At 42.1% G+C, this 16,835-nt stretch overlaps 1 protein-coding gene across 3 annotated transcripts in view; it reads left to right on the plus strand.

Annotated features, from left to right (window-relative positions):
• LGI4 (leucine rich repeat LGI family member 4) overlaps positions 1–13,706 on the plus strand; it is a 74,549-nt gene extending 60,843 nt beyond the window's left edge. For all 3 annotated transcript variants that reach the window (XM_033962556.1, XM_033962557.1, XM_033962558.1), the window contains exons 8-9: positions 7,288–7,452; positions 12,647–13,706. In XM_033962556.1, the coding sequence (XP_033818447.1) occupies positions 7,288–7,452; positions 12,647–13,464 (983 nt within the window). In that variant the 3' untranslated portion in view covers positions 13,465–13,706. The remainder of the gene's footprint in view (positions 1–7,287; positions 7,453–12,646) is intronic.
• The last annotated feature ends 3,129 nt before the right edge of the window (positions 13,707–16,835 follow it).

Below are 16,835 nucleotides of genomic sequence, written 5' to 3' on the forward strand. Positions count from 1 at the left end.
CCCGCATGCCCACCTAAGCTCACCTAAGGTTAGGCTTGGGTGTAGTTTGCCCCGGAACTAGCCTTAGGCAAACCTAGGCGGCCATAAGCGTCTCCCTAGTCCAGCGGGAGACGCGTACAATGTAGGCTAGCAAAATGCTGGCCTACATTGTAAGTAGATGCGGCCGCTAAGCTTATAGCGGTAAAGGATCTCCCTGCTGCAATAAGTTTAGTGGCCGCAGCTGCGGCCGCCAGTCCCACCCCCACCCCCACATGAATGCAGCATGTGGGATGCCCAATTCCTCCTGCCCGGAACATCCCCCATCCCCCCAAACAAATGTGGCAGAAGGGATGCCCAATCCCTCCTCCCCAGAACACACCCTCCACCCCGAATGAATGCGGGAGGAATGCCCCCTTGAAGATTGCCAGCAGGAGGGTGTCCAATCCCTCTTGCCAGAACACCCCCCATAAAAATCACCGGCAGGAGGGAGCCCAATCCCTCCTACCAGAACACCCCCAGCCCCCCTGAAGATTGCCAGCAAGAGGGTGCCCAATCCCTCCTGCCGGAACACCCCCTAAAGATTAACGGCAGAAGGGTGGAAAGACCCATTCGGCCATCATTAAAGGTTAGGTGGATCCGCGCATGGGAAGGGGGTTGTCGGGGTGGGGGGTCATCAGGTTATCTATGGTGGGGGTGGGGATTGTGCACCCTCCTGCTGGCAATCTTTAGGGGGGTCCCGGCAGAAGAGATTGGCCAGCCAGCGATCTTCATGGGGGGTGGGGGTGTTCTGGCTGGAGGGATTGGGCACCCTGCTGCCGGTGATCTTCAGGGGGGTGGGGGGTTTCCAGCAGGAGGGATTGGGCACTCTCCTGCCGGCAATCTTCAAAGGGGGATGTTCAGTGCAGAGGGATTGGGCATCCCTTCTACTGTGTTCATTTGGGGTAGGTGGAGGGTGTTCTAGGCAGGAGAAATTGGGCATCCCTCCTGCTGCGTTTGTTTGGGAGGGGGACTGGCGGCCGCTAAACTTATCGTGGTAGGGAGATCCCTTGCTATGATAAGCTTAGCGGCCGTGTCTACAATAACCCGATTCTCTAATCGGTGTCTGTAACAAGGATGTCAGTTAGAGAATCGGGTTTACTTTAGACAGTGTTAGGCCTGATTCTATATAGGATGCCCATCAGCTTTTGAGACCAGGCATCCTATACAGACTCTGGGCCTAAATGCGCACCTTAATAATAGGACCCCTTAGTCTTAGTAGATGTATAGGGTTACAGCTTCTCCAACCGAACGCCGGTTCTGTGGTGTAAACAAAATAAATAAAAAATACTTTTCCTCTCTCTTTTAGGTCCTAGTTCACACTAGCTGTCTAACACCAGCACTGGCAGGATACACATTTCAAATCTGACATATTGTAATCATAAAACAGAAAATAAAATTATTTTTTCTACCTTTGTTGTCTGGTCATTATTCAAGTCATGTTGGTCCCAGGCTCTGGTTGTCTTCTGATTACTTGCTTGCCGGGGTTTCCAGCTCTCCTCTCCCCCCACCCCTCCCCCCCATGGGTCCAGTGGGTCCTGCGGAGCAGTAAAAGGCTTTGTTCCCGCACTGGTGGTAAACAGACAAAATTGTTACCCATTCCTGTGGTTTTACTGTGGTTTACCACTGGAACGGGTCACTGTGTCATTCTCTAATCTGGATTTCAGCTTTCTACCTAAGAGCCTCAAGGGCACGGACTCGTTCTCTGAGAGCTAGGAGCTCTTTGCAGTGAGCATACACATATAACTTCTCGCCAACTGAGAGAAAATCATACATGTAACACTCAGTGCAAGAAACTGGATAACACCCTCTTACTGGTGGACTACTGTCTGCATCTTAGTATTATTTAGCTGATTAATTAAACCTTAATAAGGTAGGAATATTAGACCAGTATAGGGACCCTTAGGATTATATTGTATGCTTTATTTTGTGTTTGATTCTTAGCAAGTAATGAAATGTAATAAGAATATGTAATAAACAGTTCTCCTCTTATCCTAATTAGAATAACTGACTATTAATAAAGAGTATAAATAAAGAAATGGGCTAAGGGTGGGCAGGAGTGGGGAGGGTGAGTGGGAATAAAGACTAAGCCATACCCTGCTTTGCCTGCCAGAGACTATCTCTAGCAGAAAGTTCAAGTTAAAATTAATAGAAACATGATGGCAGATAAAGGCCAAATGGCCCATCCAGTCTGCCCATTTGCAGTAACCATTATCTCTTCCTCGCTCTAAGAGATCACACATGCCTATCCCACACTTTCTTGAATTCAGAAGTCTCTGCCTCCATCACCTTTTCCGAGAGACTATTCCATGCATCTACCACCCTTTCCATAATAAAACTATAAACTTTATACTACGGAAACTAGCTAAGTAAAGTTTGGTCTTTTAATATCTAAATTGTCTTTATAAAGGAGCCTATAATTTAGCTTTTATCCCCAAAATTATCAAAGCACAGAGTAGAATAATGTATACCTATCCAGAAAAATGTCCTCTTCTCCTCCCCTCTGAGAAAGAGAAATGTCCTCCTTTCCTTTCCTCTCTCTCCTCTCAGAAAGAATATACAATATATGTGTGACAATTAAATTTTGCATTTGTATTAAGAGTACGATAATATGCTTTTCTCTGAGATCTATAGTAAATGAAGTATTTATAATATAGTAAAAGATCTCTATCACCTGGCCTCTCCTCCCCCTACAACTGGGTTTGACTTCATCTTTCCCTTTCCAAACGGGTCCTACCTCTCTATTCCCCCTCCCCCCTCCCCAGTCTGGTTGCTTTATCTCTCCCCCCTCAGTGGATCTGGCCTCTTTCTCTATTTATTTCCACTCTTCTTAGAGGGTCCTTAAACCTTATCTTTTGTTGCTAGCAACAGAAGCATTAAAGAAAGGTAGCCGCTGCTGGGGTATAGGGCCACAGATGTACAGCCTTTAATGGAGTATGGGGCCACAGTGGTGAAGATAGGCATCTTCTGGCAGGGTAAGGAGCCACAGCGATTAACACAAATAACTTCCAGTGGGCTTCGAGGCTGCAGCCTGTCTTCACTGCTGTGACCTCATAACCCACCAGAGGTTGTTTGTGTTAATGGCTGTGACTGCTAGTTACCGAAGGCAAGTTTTAAGGACTGCATAAGGGGAGGGAGAGTAATGCTATATGTGCGTAGTGAGAATAGATTAAGAGAGATAGATCGGACCTGAGAGGGGAAGCCTATATTTACTTCTGCAGCTGCTAGCGACTGAAGGAACATTTTAAGGACCCCCATAGGAGGAAATGGAGAGGGATATTTGAGTCATGTGAAGAAGAGGAGGGGGTGGAGAAGAAAATTTAGTTCTTCATTCATTTTACTTGTAATGAAACTGCAGTGTAACGAAGTAAAAGTACTTGAAATTGAACATAAGAAATGCCTTCACCGGATCAGACCGAGGTCCATCAAGTCCGGCGATCTGCTCACGCGGTGGCCCATTTAGGTTCTCTATTTTGAAGACCTGAAATTACCGTATCCCTCAATATGATTTGCAAGAAGGTGTATATCCAACTTATGCTTGAAACCCAGAAGAGTAGTCTCCGCCACAACATCCTCCGGAAGAGAATTCCAAGCGCCCACCACTCGTTGTGTGAAACAAAACTTCCTGACATTTATCCTGAACCTGCTGCCACACAGTTTCAGGCTGTGACCTCTTCTCCGTGTCACATCTGAAAATGTTAGTAATCCTGCTTCTTGGTCTATTTTATCAAATCCTTTTAATATTTTAAAAGTCTCTATCAAATCGCCTCTCAGTCTTCTCCTCTCGAGTGTAAACAGTCCCAGTTTCCTGAGGCATTCTTTGTAGCTCAAATTTTTCATTCCTTTGACTAGTTTCGTGGCTCGCCTTTGCACCTTCTCCAACAAAGTTATGTCCTTCTTGAGGTAAGGAGACCAGTGTTGGACACAGTATTCCAAGTGTGGTCTGACCATTGCTCTATAAAGTGGCATTATGACTTCTTCCGATCTACTCATGATCTCGTTCTTAATCATGCCCAACATCCTGTTTGCTTTCTTCGCCGCCGCCACACATTGCGCCAATGGCTTTAGGGTTCTATCAATCAGTACCCCCAAATCCCTTTCATGTTCGCATTTTGCTAATGTTATCCCAAACAATCTATACTCGTGTTCTTTGTTCTTCTTTCCTAGATGCATCACCTTGCATTTATTTATGTTAAAATTCATCTGCCACTTTGTCGCCCACGTTTCCAGCTGTCTTAGATCCTTCTGGAGCTCCTTGCAGTCCCTTTGAGAGCCAACCGCCCGACATAGTTTTGTATCATCGGCAAACTTTATTATATTACATGTTGTTTCCTCCTCAAGATCGTTTATAAAAATATTGAACAAAATAGGCCCAAGAACCGAGCCCTGGGGCACTCCACTAGTCACTTTCACCCAGTCCGAGAATTTCCCTTTTATGCTAACCCTCTGCATTCTGTTCTCCAGCCATTTACCGATCCATCTGTGCACTTCTCCTCCTATTCAATATCCCTCTTCAATATCTACCTCATCTCATTGGGTCACCTATTACAGAGCTTAAATCTCACTTTCCACATTTATGCTGACGATATCACCATCGTACTGCCACTATCCGATATTTCGCCGAATTTCAACATTTACCTATCCAATATCCTAAACCAAATAGAACTCTGGATGAAGGCCTACAAACTTAAACTGAACACAGAAAAAACCAAATTTTTCCTAGCCTCTCCCAACGAGCAGATAAAGGACAACAAGATTCACGTGAATGGTAAAGATTACGAAATTGATCAATCTATTAAAATACTCGGGGTTACCCTTGACAGACACCTAACACTAGAAAAACACACGGATCTAATGTTCAAAAAATGCATCTCTACCCTCTGGAAACTCCGCACCATCAAAAAATTCTTCGACGGATCATCCTTTCGTCTACTAGTACAAGCCTCCATCCTGAGTACGCTGGACTACTGCAACATCATATTTCTGGGAGCATACAAAAAGTCCCTCCACAAGCTAAGATTAATCCAAAACACTGCCGTCCGTCTCATCTTCGGACTCAAGAAATGGGAACATATCTCGCCATATCTCCAAATACTCCACTGGTTACCAGTTGAATCCAGAATACTCTTCAAATTCGCCTGCATCAGCTTCAAAGCAATCTTCGGGATGCTACCAACTTACCTAGCTTCCCAATTCCTCACCTACCGTCCAATAAAGACCTCCCGCAGAACAAACCTCTTTACTTACCCATCCCTTAAATCATGTCACTACAAAAAGTACCTAAACAGAATGCTTTCTTTCCAGGCTGCCCAATTGAACACATGGCTAGCAAAACCAATACTCGAAGCCACATCATACGCGGACTTCAGAAAATCCCTGAAGACCCGCCTCTTCAACATCACCTAAACTCTCCCCCTACCAGTTGTAACACTCCTCGAAAGTCCTCCCCCTTCCTCTCCCTTCCCCTAATGCTTAATGCTGTACACCTCTCTTACGCACTTTACACTTATCCAGTTGTAAACAGCATTGATCTCTAGTGACTGTTCATACTGTACCAGCCTAGAACTTACTTTAACACCCTGTATCCTATCGTAATCATCCCGTAACTGCTCTCTGGTAAATATCTTGTACCTTTTGTAACACCCAATACCCGCTCACTTTGTTTTATCCTGTATCTCTTTGTAAACATCCTGTAACTGTTCTCATGTTATTATCTTGTACCTTATTGTAAACATCCATTACCCTGTATCTTATTGTAAACACCCTGTAACTGCTTTCTTGTTATTACCTATTGTAATCACCCAATACCTGCTCACTTTGTATATCCTGTATCCTACTCTCTCTAGACACGACTTTCACTGTAAACCGCTTCGAACTTAGGGTATAGCGGTATATAAGAAATAAAATTATTATTATTATTATTATTCCATGGCTTAGTAGTTTCTTCATAAGCCTTTCATGTGGGACCTTGTCAAACGCTTTCTGGAAGTCCAAGTAAACTATGTCTACTGGATCACCATTATCCATATGTTTGTTCACTTTCTTAAAGAATTGTAGTAAATTTGTCAAACAAGACTTCCCTTTCCTGAAGCCGTGTTGACTAGCCCTTATTAGGTTGTGATCCTCCAAGTGTTGCACAATGCTGTCTTTAATAAGTGTTTCAATTATCTTCCCAGGAACCGATGTGAGGCTCACAGGTCGGTAGTTTCCTGGCTCACCTCTTGATCCTTTTTTGAAAATCGGGATGACATTTGCTGTCCTCCAGTCTTCTGGTATTTGCCCTGTTCTAATTGACATGTTAGCTACGGTTTGTAATAGTTCACCAATTTCCACCTTAAGTTCCTTTAATACTCTTGGGTGAATTCCGTCTGGTCCAGGGGATTTGTCATTTTTTAGTTTTTCAATCTGAACGTATATCATGTCCAACGTCACATTTACCGTTGCGAGGTTCTCCTCTATGCCTCCGGTTAATATCTTTCCTGTGTCTGGCACTGATGAAATGTCCTCATTTGTGAAGACCTAGGCAAAGAATGAATTTAACCTATTGGCAACCTGTTTGTCCTCTTTAATTGACCCCTTCATTCCTTGGTCGTCTAGAGGGCCCACTGCCTCTCTTGCTGGTTTCTTTCCTTTTATGTATCTAAAAAAGGACTTGAAGTTTTTGGCTTCTTGTGCTATCTTTTCTTCATAGACTTTTTTGGCGTCTCTTACCACTCTGTGACACTTTTTCTGGTCGATTTTGTGACAGTTCCAGGCCTCCATTGTTTTTTCCCTTTTCCATTTTTTAAATGAGTTCCTCTTCTCCCTCACTGCCTCTTTCACCTCTTTGAATAACCAAGCTGGTTCACCTTTGTTCTTTTTTCGTTTTCTTTTGGATATCCTCGGAATGTGTAGATTCTGTGCTTCTATGATGGTGTTTTTCAGCAGAGACCATGCTTGATCGACTGTTTGGTATTTGGTATTTGCTCCGGATAATACTTAGTTACAGTAAAAGTGCTCATTCTTATGTACTCAATAACGAGTAAAAGTAATGAAATGTTTATTTAAAGTATTTGTAATGCATTACATTTATTTTGTTACTGATAATTTGGACGTCTATGTATGCCAATGTATTAAGGAACACTAACCAACTGTATCACCATGTAATATAATGTATAATTTAAAACACCTGGATGAAATATGTTAAATTATTTGCTAGATGAGCTGCTGCAAATGTACTCCACTATGTCTCTAAAATGCCAGTCCATAAACAATTTATCATATTTTCCTCAGAACTTGCCTTATACCAGTCCCTGCCTTACCAGTCACTGTCCATCAATGCTTTTGCATACCTAAAGGATCAGTATGTGATCATTGCACAACCTAACACAGGAAAGTGCAGTGTCCTGGAGTGGGATCATGTGGAAGCCATGTTCCGAAGCTATGATAACATCACAGGTAAGAGAAGGCCGCTTCTATGTTCCTTCTAGTATGTAGAACGTTCTTAGCCATTCTTTGTCAGTATTCTCTCTCTCTCATTCATATTTCTTAAAGAAAGGGTTATCATATGATTATAGGGCATCAAGTATAGATTATATTCCATCATTCTTATGAAGATAAATATCTATGAGCATCAGTTACTAATGTGTGTCAAGGCAATTCAATATACAATGAATAACCCACACCCACTATTCCTCTAAGCTGTCCAACTGCACTGCAGTCAGTGGGGAGTGATATTTAATTATTGCATTTTCAATTGCCAGGGACAGACAAGTTCCCTGGAGTACTGTAGAGGTTGCCTGTCCCTCACTATTGAAAATGTGATAGTGAAACAGCACCCTCCCCCATTTGCAGGACTATAGCTGGAGGACTTTTGCCTACACACCATTATTTTCAGTGGAGGCTATTTACTAACTATAGGAGTAATTCAATAATTGGATTTCTCCATTTAGGTGCACCAATGCTATGAGGTGAGAGCCTATTCTGTAACAGCATCTGGACACCCTAATTCCATTTTAGAACACTAGAGTAACCCAATATAGGCATACCGTACATTTAGGTACCCATAGTTGCACCAGTCATAGACCAGCTTGTGGCACAATTGCGAGCATCTATATGTGGCAAGGGAGTACGTAACTTACTGTACTCTATAAGTGGCAGCCACAACCAGTCCATCCCATACTCCACTCATTCAAATCCCTCCCTTTTCTTTACATACTGTGAAGGGCATTTTCAATAGTGCATCTAAGTCCGATTTTGGACATTTCCTGCAAGATGTTCAAATATCAGGGTGAGGAAACATCCATCTTCAAAACCAATTTTTTTTAAAATTACTTATTTGGACGTCTTGGCTTTTAGGACAGCTAAATTGACATCCCAACAGAGCAGTGGAGCAACTTAGAGGGTACTTCTGTGAATTTCACTGAAAGGGTGATAGATATATATCTCACCATAACCCCCTTATAATTTATGGTGTGCCCTCCAAAACCTACTACACTTCTCCCTCCATATTCGCAGTTTCTGTATCTACAGATTCGCTTATTCGCAATTTTTTGGCCGCTAACTCTGCCCCCCCAAAAAACATCATCCCTAAAGTTTTTTCCTTTTACTGTACAGTACCGATAAAAAAGTTTATCACTTACCATTAATGTACTGTAACTCTGAAAATCGCTGCTTCCATGCTTTCTCTCACAAATTTGCTGCTTCCATGTTTCCCAAAGTGCACTGAGAAAAACGCTGCTTCCCAGCATCCCTAGAAAGGCTTCTTCCCAGCATGCATGAAATCGCTGTTTGGCTGCCCTGAAATCGCTGCTTGTAATAGTGGCAGCTTAATTCAAAAACTGCGAAGAATAATAATATTCATGGTTTCAATAGTAAAAACAATGTCACTTTCCAAAAACCGCAAATAACATATAAAAAAGTTATTCACGTTTTTTTTTATATTCGCACCTATTGCCAGAACGCATACACTGTGAATACGGAGGGAGAAGTGTATACCCACCTGGCGATTAGGATGTCTAAGTGCCGATTTAGGACGTTTATATTTTTTGATTATGAGCCCCTATGCCTCTTTGACACACCCCTACAAAATAGCATTTGGGTTTTTTGCTGCCACTTACATGAATAAGTGTACACTTATTCACCAAAGTTAAACTGGAGACTTCCTCTCTTACAGCTACTAGCTGTTCAGCATTGCTTTTAGTAATCAGCTTAATAGCTTTCAGCTCTGCCATCAGATCCAGTAAATCAATTTCTCCATCAGTGTCAGGTAGTGGAACTTGGAGGGAGTAACCTGATCCTGTTTCACACGTTTGCTCTTTCTTCCAGACACAAAAGCCACCTCTAATTTAGTTTGTTTTGTTCCAGCCATCATCTATTATTAGATATGAAAGGATTTTTCAAAAAATAAATAAATAAATAACTTTTAAGGTTGAAAATAACTGAAAAATAGCCTGGGTGTGAGGACCATTCCACAGCGTTCTCAAGCCACGCCCCCCTCTTCCCATTAATTTTAATCAAATTACTCATGTCCCTTTCTCTGTTAAGAAAAGGTTTCATGCCTCTTCCCCCTTTACATCTGCTGAGGTTCTATAAGATCTGCCCCCTTCCCTCAGCAATCTCCACTCACACCCTTTCTTTTACATGCACACAACAATCAGCCACACCAAATAAAAAACTAAAACCCAACAAAATTAAAATTAATACCTTCCAAACATTTTCCCTTATCTGCTTGCCTGCATCGCTCTCTCAGGGAGCAAGCTCAAGGAACATAAAAACATATGAATTGCCGCTGCTGGATCAGACCAGTGGTCCATCCTGCCCAGCTGTCCGCTCACGCGGCGGGCTTTAGGTCAAAGACCAGTGCCCTAATTGAATCTAGCCTTACCTGCTTATGTACTGGTTCAACAGGAACCTGTCCAACTTTGTCTTAAATCCCTGGAGGGTGCTTTCCCCTATAACAGCCTCCGGAAGAGCGTTCCAGATTTCCACCACTCTCTGGGTGAAGAAGAACTTCTTTACGTTTGTATGGAATCTATCCCCTTTTAACTTTAGAGAGTACCCTCTCGTTCTCTCTACCTTGGAGAGGGTGAACAATCTCTCTTTCTCTACTAAGTCTATTCCCTTCATTATCTTGATCATGTCCCCTCTCAGTCTCCTCTTTTCAAGGGAGAAGAGGCCCAGTTTTTCTAGCAACTCCTCCACTCCCTTAACCATTTTTGTCGCTCTTCTCTGGATCCTTTCAAGCAGTACTATGTCCTTTTTCATGTACGGTGACCAGTGTTGGACGCAGTAATCCAGGTGGGGGCGCGCCATGGCCCAGTACAGCGGCATGATAACCTTCTCCAATGTGTTTATGATCCCCTTAATCATTCCTAGCTTTAGATTTGTCCCTTTCGCCGCTGCCGCACATTGCATGGATGGCTTCATTGACTTGTCTACAAGTACTCCCAGGTCTCTTTCCAGGGGTGTCTCTCCGAGTACTGCACCGGACATCCTGTATTTGTGTATAAGATTTTTGTTACTGACATGCATCACCTTTCACTTGTCCACATTAAACCTCGTTTGCCATTTCACGGCCCATTCCTTGAGCGTGTTTATGTCTCGTTGTAGGTTTTCGCAATCCTTCTGTGTCCTCACCACTCTTAATAACCTTGCATCGTCCACAAATGTAATCACCTCGCTCGTCGTACCCATTTCTAGGTCGTTTATAAATATGTTGAAGAACACGGGTCCGAGCACCGAACCCTGCGGCACTCCACTCGTGACGCTTTTCCAGTCCAAGTATTGTCCATTTACCCACATAACCTGCTCCTTGGGCAAGCACCTTTGGCATATGCCCATGATACTGATGCCGCAATTGTGAGCTCCTTATGTAGGGCAGTCACGTGACCACTGATTCAATGCTCCTATCCCCAGCTAATTCTCACACACATATCAGATTTTTTCATGAGGGTTTGGACAGTCATGTGACTACTGATTTGCTGCTACTATCCCCAGATAATTCTCACACATCCAGATTTTTTCAGGAGACTATAAAAACAGAGCAAAGTTTAAACTACAAAACAATTTAGATATAGGGCGCCTTTTACTAAGCTGCGATAGTGGTTTTAGCGTGCGCTCAGCACGCGCAGAATTGCCACGTGCGCTAGACATTAACACCAGCATTGAGCTGCCGTTAGTTCTAGCCATGTAGCGCTGAAAATGCTATCGCAGCTTAGTAAAAGGAGCCCATAGATGTGTAAAAAGTTAAACTAATTGTTATTTTAACAAATACATTCAAAATTCAGATTTCTGTTGTGTGTTAGATTAAATGCTTGGAAGAATCAGCCTGCTTCCATATTGTAAATTACTCATGAAGGGACCTCCTTCCTTTCCTGAGAAAAAGTCTTTTTCACTGTCATTCAATCCTGAGGGCTCTAGCAACCAACCATCAAAAGAACTATTTATTATTTACAATTGTAGGGGCATATATTTAAAGTAATTCAAACAGCCAGGAGAGGCTCCTAGTTGTTTAAATCAATTGGTCACAACTAAGCACAGATATTCAGTGGTACATAATCTAAAAGTGCTGCTAAATATTCCTGCTCTCGTAGCTGGCCATTCCATAACTAGTGAAGTTAGGGATGGGCCAGGCCAGAATTTGTAGGAGTAGTGTTCTAGTTGTGTTCTAGCAGTGATATTCCGTCCACCAACCTGCTAGGTAACTGCATAAAGTTAGAACAAAAAAGGCTGAATATTGGCCAGTCTGAATATCAGCCAGCACCTGGTTAACCTCTGGGAAACAGCAGATAAGGCCAAATGCCCACACCTTCTAATTCCCTTTCCCACCCCAACCCCCTGGAACTTTGGAATTCCCCCCTCAAGATCTCCCTCCTACCCACCCGCCCCAATAAGAAAATCTAAGCCCTAACCCTTCCCCCTCAGGCCAATTTTTGCCGGTCCTTGATGATCTATTCTAGGTGAAAATGGGAAGGATTGATACCCAGTGGCAACATCTAGTGACAACATCACAGTATTTCCGTACCATAATCAGGTACTTTGGTGCTTGAAGTACTGCAAGGCTGCTGCTAGAGGTTGTTGTAGCCATTTTGAAGAGTAGCCCATGCCAGGGGGAATGGGTTGGTTCCTGGCTGATATTCAACTGGGACCTGCATAAGATTAGGTGGCTAGCACCTAAATAATTAGTCCTGAATATTTAATGCTGGTGCCCGGACATGGCCCAGCAGTGAATATCTGGAGCTAATTCTGACCACCACAGGCTGAATATTGACCAGGTGATTTTTGAGTTTATACAGTATGTCAAAACTGAAAAGGAGGAATTTGTCCACTAAATTCTCATTGTTCTCCTCCTGGCCAATTATTTTCCTTACCATCTTTTCTATTTTTCTCTTCTTTTTATGTTTGCTTCTTCTCACTATATATTTTATTCACTGTTTTCATTTTTCTCTTCTTTGTTTTTTTCCTTTTTCATTCTATTTCTTTTACATTTCTCTTTTTCTTCTCTGTTTTTACTTTCTACCTATATACCTTCACACTTTTATTACGGTAATCATTATCCTCACTTCTCATTTTTTGCCATCTCTTATCTTTTCCTTATTCTTTCTCTCTTTCCTTTTTCTAATGTCCCCTTCCTTATCTTCTCCTCTTCCAGGCACTGCCATTGTAGTCTGCAAGCCCATGGTGATTGAGGACCAGCTGTTCATGGTCGTTGCACAGCTCTGTGGTGGATCCTTTATTTACAAGAGAGACAATATAGTCAACAAGTTCATAAAAATTCAGGACATTGAGACCCTAAAGATTCGTAAACCTAATGACATTGAGACCTTCCGTATAGATGGAGAATGGTACTTTATTGTTGCAGATAGCTCTAAAGCAGGATTCACTACCATCTACAAATGGAATGGTCATGGCTTCTACTCCCATCAGTCCCTGCACCCTTGGTATCGCGACACTGATGTGGAATATCTTGAAATAGCAAACAAACCCCACCTCATCCTTTCCAGCAGCTCTCAGCGTCCCATCATATACCAGTGGACCAAAGCAACTAAGGAATTTGTCCGCCGTACTGATATTCCAGAGATGGAGGATGTCTATGCTGTGAAGCACTTCAAGATTAAGGAAGAGGTCTTTGTCTGCCTTACACGGTTCATTGGCGACTCTAAGGTAATGAAATGGGATGGCTCTATGTTTCGAGAGATTCAGAGAATGCCATCACGTGGCTCCATGGTCTTCCAGCCCCTCAACATCAATAGTTACCGCTATACTGTCCTGGGCAATGACTACTCCTTCTCTCAAGTCTACCGTTATGATGGAGGAAAGGAAAAGTTCATCAAATTTCAGGAACTCAACATTCAGGCACCAAGGGCCTTCACACACCTGGCTGTGGACAATAAAGACTTCATATTTGCCTCAAGTTTTAGTGGGATCACACAGATCTATAAACATGTCATTATTGATCTGAGTGCATGATGAAATCAGGATCAAACAGTTGAAGAATCCAGGAAGAAAAAAGCTGACATTATGGCAAAATCCCATAGTACCTGAGTTTATCCTTTTACCTGGGTATTATACATATAATTGAAACTCTTGAAATCCAGTGACAGCTAAACTGAATGAATATATATCTATTTTAGTCTGGTCCTCTGTGTTCAGTTCTATCATTGCTTTTCTTTATGTTTATTATGTCACAATACAAACATAACATCTGATAATTTCTTAATTGGAAGTGATTTCTTTGTGTGTAGTTTTGGTTCTGGCTAGTGCCAAGTAATCTAGTAAACAGACTAAACTACAATTCCCTAGTGAAGAATACCTAAACGAAATAACACTAAATAAACCAATTCCCACTTATATGCAAAAGTGCATTTAACTACCTCTTTAGGTCTGCTTATATACAGGACTAGCTTTATAGCCCGTTACATTAACGGGTGCTAGAATATGTGTGTGTGTGTGTGTGTGTGTCTGTCTTTATTTCTTTCTCTCTCTGTCTCCATAGCCGCTTTCTGTGCTCCCCTAGGGGGTGAGGGTAACCCTGTCCTGAAGATCCCTTACATTACCGGTAATATTTCTATAGGGGCAGCTATTACTTTAACTAGGGAAAATTATGAAAAGAGAGCAAAGCAGGGCACCAGAATTAAGATAAAGGATCCCAATGGATAGGGGGAGACGGAGGTCAAAGCCTAAATTGAAGACAATTAAAAGAGACCAAAAGCAAGAAGACAAAAGTGTGCCTGGTTAAATGGTGCTGCCTGGGTCCCTGGATAATGTTCATTGGCTCTTAACTAGAGGGTATCGCTGACTATTGTCACAGATTAGAACATAAGACTAGCCATACTAGGGCAGACCAGTAGTCCATCTGTACCATTATCCTGCTTCCTACAAATATGCTAACCACTCTTCCAGTGCAATAGGTGAGACATTCTAAACCAGACATGGGCAACTCCAGTCCTTGAGGGCTAGAATCCAATCAGGTTTTCAGGATTTCCCCAATGAATATGTTTGAGATCTATTTGCATGCAATGCTTTCAATGCATATTCAGGTTTATTAAAAAATTTGATATACTGCCTTATCAAAATTCAAAGCGGTTTTACATAATATAAAAACAAAGAATAAAGAGGGCATACGTTAAAAACAAATTACAATTATTATTACAGACGATCAAACGCACAGACAAACATTAACATACCGATACAAAATGGAAAAGGGCAGAAATACATTTGTATAATGAAAAAGAGAGGGAGAAGGATCAAAACAAAAGGGAGGGGAACAAAAAAATAAATATTCTGGTACTTTGTAAAATAGGTTAAAATGATTAAAAAATGGCAAGGAACAAATTTCCATTACAGTCCTTAGAAGGACTGTTATACTCTAAATGCATCTTTAAAAAGAAAGGCCTTCAAGTTACTTTAAAATTTATCAAGTGATAAAATTTCTCTTATATAATTTGGTATTGAGTTCCAGATGGTAGGGGCCGTAACAGAAAAGATATTAGTACGCATAGTATTAATGTGTCTTAAAGAGGGAATGGATATCAGGTTTTGAGTAGATGAATGTAATGTATGATGGAGGGCGTGGGGGATTAGTAATCTGTTGATAAAATCAGGTTGGCCGGAAGTTATGGTCTTATGTGTCAGTAACATTATTTTATAGGAAATTCGGTGATCTATGGGAAGCCAATGGGAATTGATCAAAAGTGGTGTGACATGATCAAATTTTCGAGCTTTTGAAATAATTTTAATGGTAGTATTTTGAATAATTTGAAGACATTTTATTTATTTCTTAGTGATGCCTTTATATAATGCATTGCTGTAGTAGTCTAAACATGAAATGACAAGCGAATGGATAAGAATATTTAAAGAAGATTGATCTAATAAAGTGGCAAGTGATCTAATCATTCGGAGGTGGGTCAACATTTCTTGACTACTGAACTTATTTGTTCATGGAATGAGAATTTTCCATCAAAGATAATGCCAAGAAGTTTAATAGAAGTAACTATCTGAACGGGAACTGATTTTATTATAATAGGGTAGGAAAAGGAGAAACCATCCTTAACTAGGAAAATCATTGGGGAAATCCTGAAAACCCGAATGGATTCCGGCCCTCAAGGACCGGAGTTGCCCATGTCTGTTCTAGACCAGTGGTCCCCAACCCCATCCTGGAGGACCGAGAGATCTGCTTATAATGGAGGTACCAGGCATGCAAATCTGATCCATGCATATTCATTTGGGCTAGCCTGAAAACCCGATTGGCCTGGTGGTCCTCCAGGACAGGGTTGGGGACCACTGTTCTAGAACATAGGTTATTTCACCTTACCCGCATGGGCTGCAGAAGAGAATTATACATTTTTCATTCTGCCTCTAGGATACATCACAGGCTAGCTTAGTTCCCTCCATCAGTCTTTCTCTTCTGCATGTGGCTGTAGTGTGTTAGTTCTGCTTTTTCCAATTTATTATTTTTAATTCGACGTAGTTTTGTTCTCTTTTTGCATTCTACGGACATTTGAAGTGCTGCCTGCTTGAGAATTCTGACAGGCTGATCCCTTCAGGATACCTGTCAGGCAGTCTGCTAGGCTTCCTTGGATGTCAGGGCCATCCCTGACCTTATCTCACTGTCTGTTAAGCAGGGGTCGAGCACATACTATTCAGCTCACTTAGGGGGTTCAGCAATGTTCCACAGTGTGCAGGCTGCGTTTTAGCACCTCCGCCCATCTCCGTGCACAGTCGGTGGTCCGCAGGGGTGGAGGCATACTCAGACAGTGGAGTCTGACCGGCAGCCCGAAGATCAGATTGAGGACAGCTTTTCCAGCATTATAGCAGTGAATTCTCACTCTGGCTCTTAATCGGGGCTAAAGAGCAGCTGCAGTTTCTGTGACCAGTGTTTGTAAGTAAGAGGAGCTGACAGGCTCCAACAATGATTTCTAAAATTAATTTTGAGGGGTTTTGAGTGTTTTCCAGTGATCTTCTGTGTTCCCCCACCTGAAAAATCCTATTTTGATATTTTATAGCGTATTTTTGGCACGTATTCGGGTCCAGTAGCCATCTTGGATTTTCAGCAATATTTTTTCAACTTCTCCCTACTTCTTTAAAATTTTGATTTTTTTTCCAGGAAAACTGCTGGAATGGGATCCTGAGGGTCTCCTAGTATGGATTAATGCCAAATTTGTGATAATTTGCCACTTTTTAGAGCAGTAACTACTGGTTCAGCCTCCCCTTCACAGAAGCAGGTGATTACACTCTCACCTAGCCTGTACTGGTGGCCGTTTTTACTTTTGGAGCTTGATTCTGTGGAGCCAGCCATGAGACGGACACTCTTCAGCCTAAAATGTGCAAGTTTCAGGCAT

The sequence above is a fragment of the Geotrypetes seraphini genome, chromosome 11, assembly GCF_902459505.1.
Source record: "Geotrypetes seraphini chromosome 11, aGeoSer1.1, whole genome shotgun sequence".
NCBI classification, from domain to species: domain Eukaryota; kingdom Metazoa; phylum Chordata; class Amphibia; order Gymnophiona; family Dermophiidae; genus Geotrypetes; species Geotrypetes seraphini.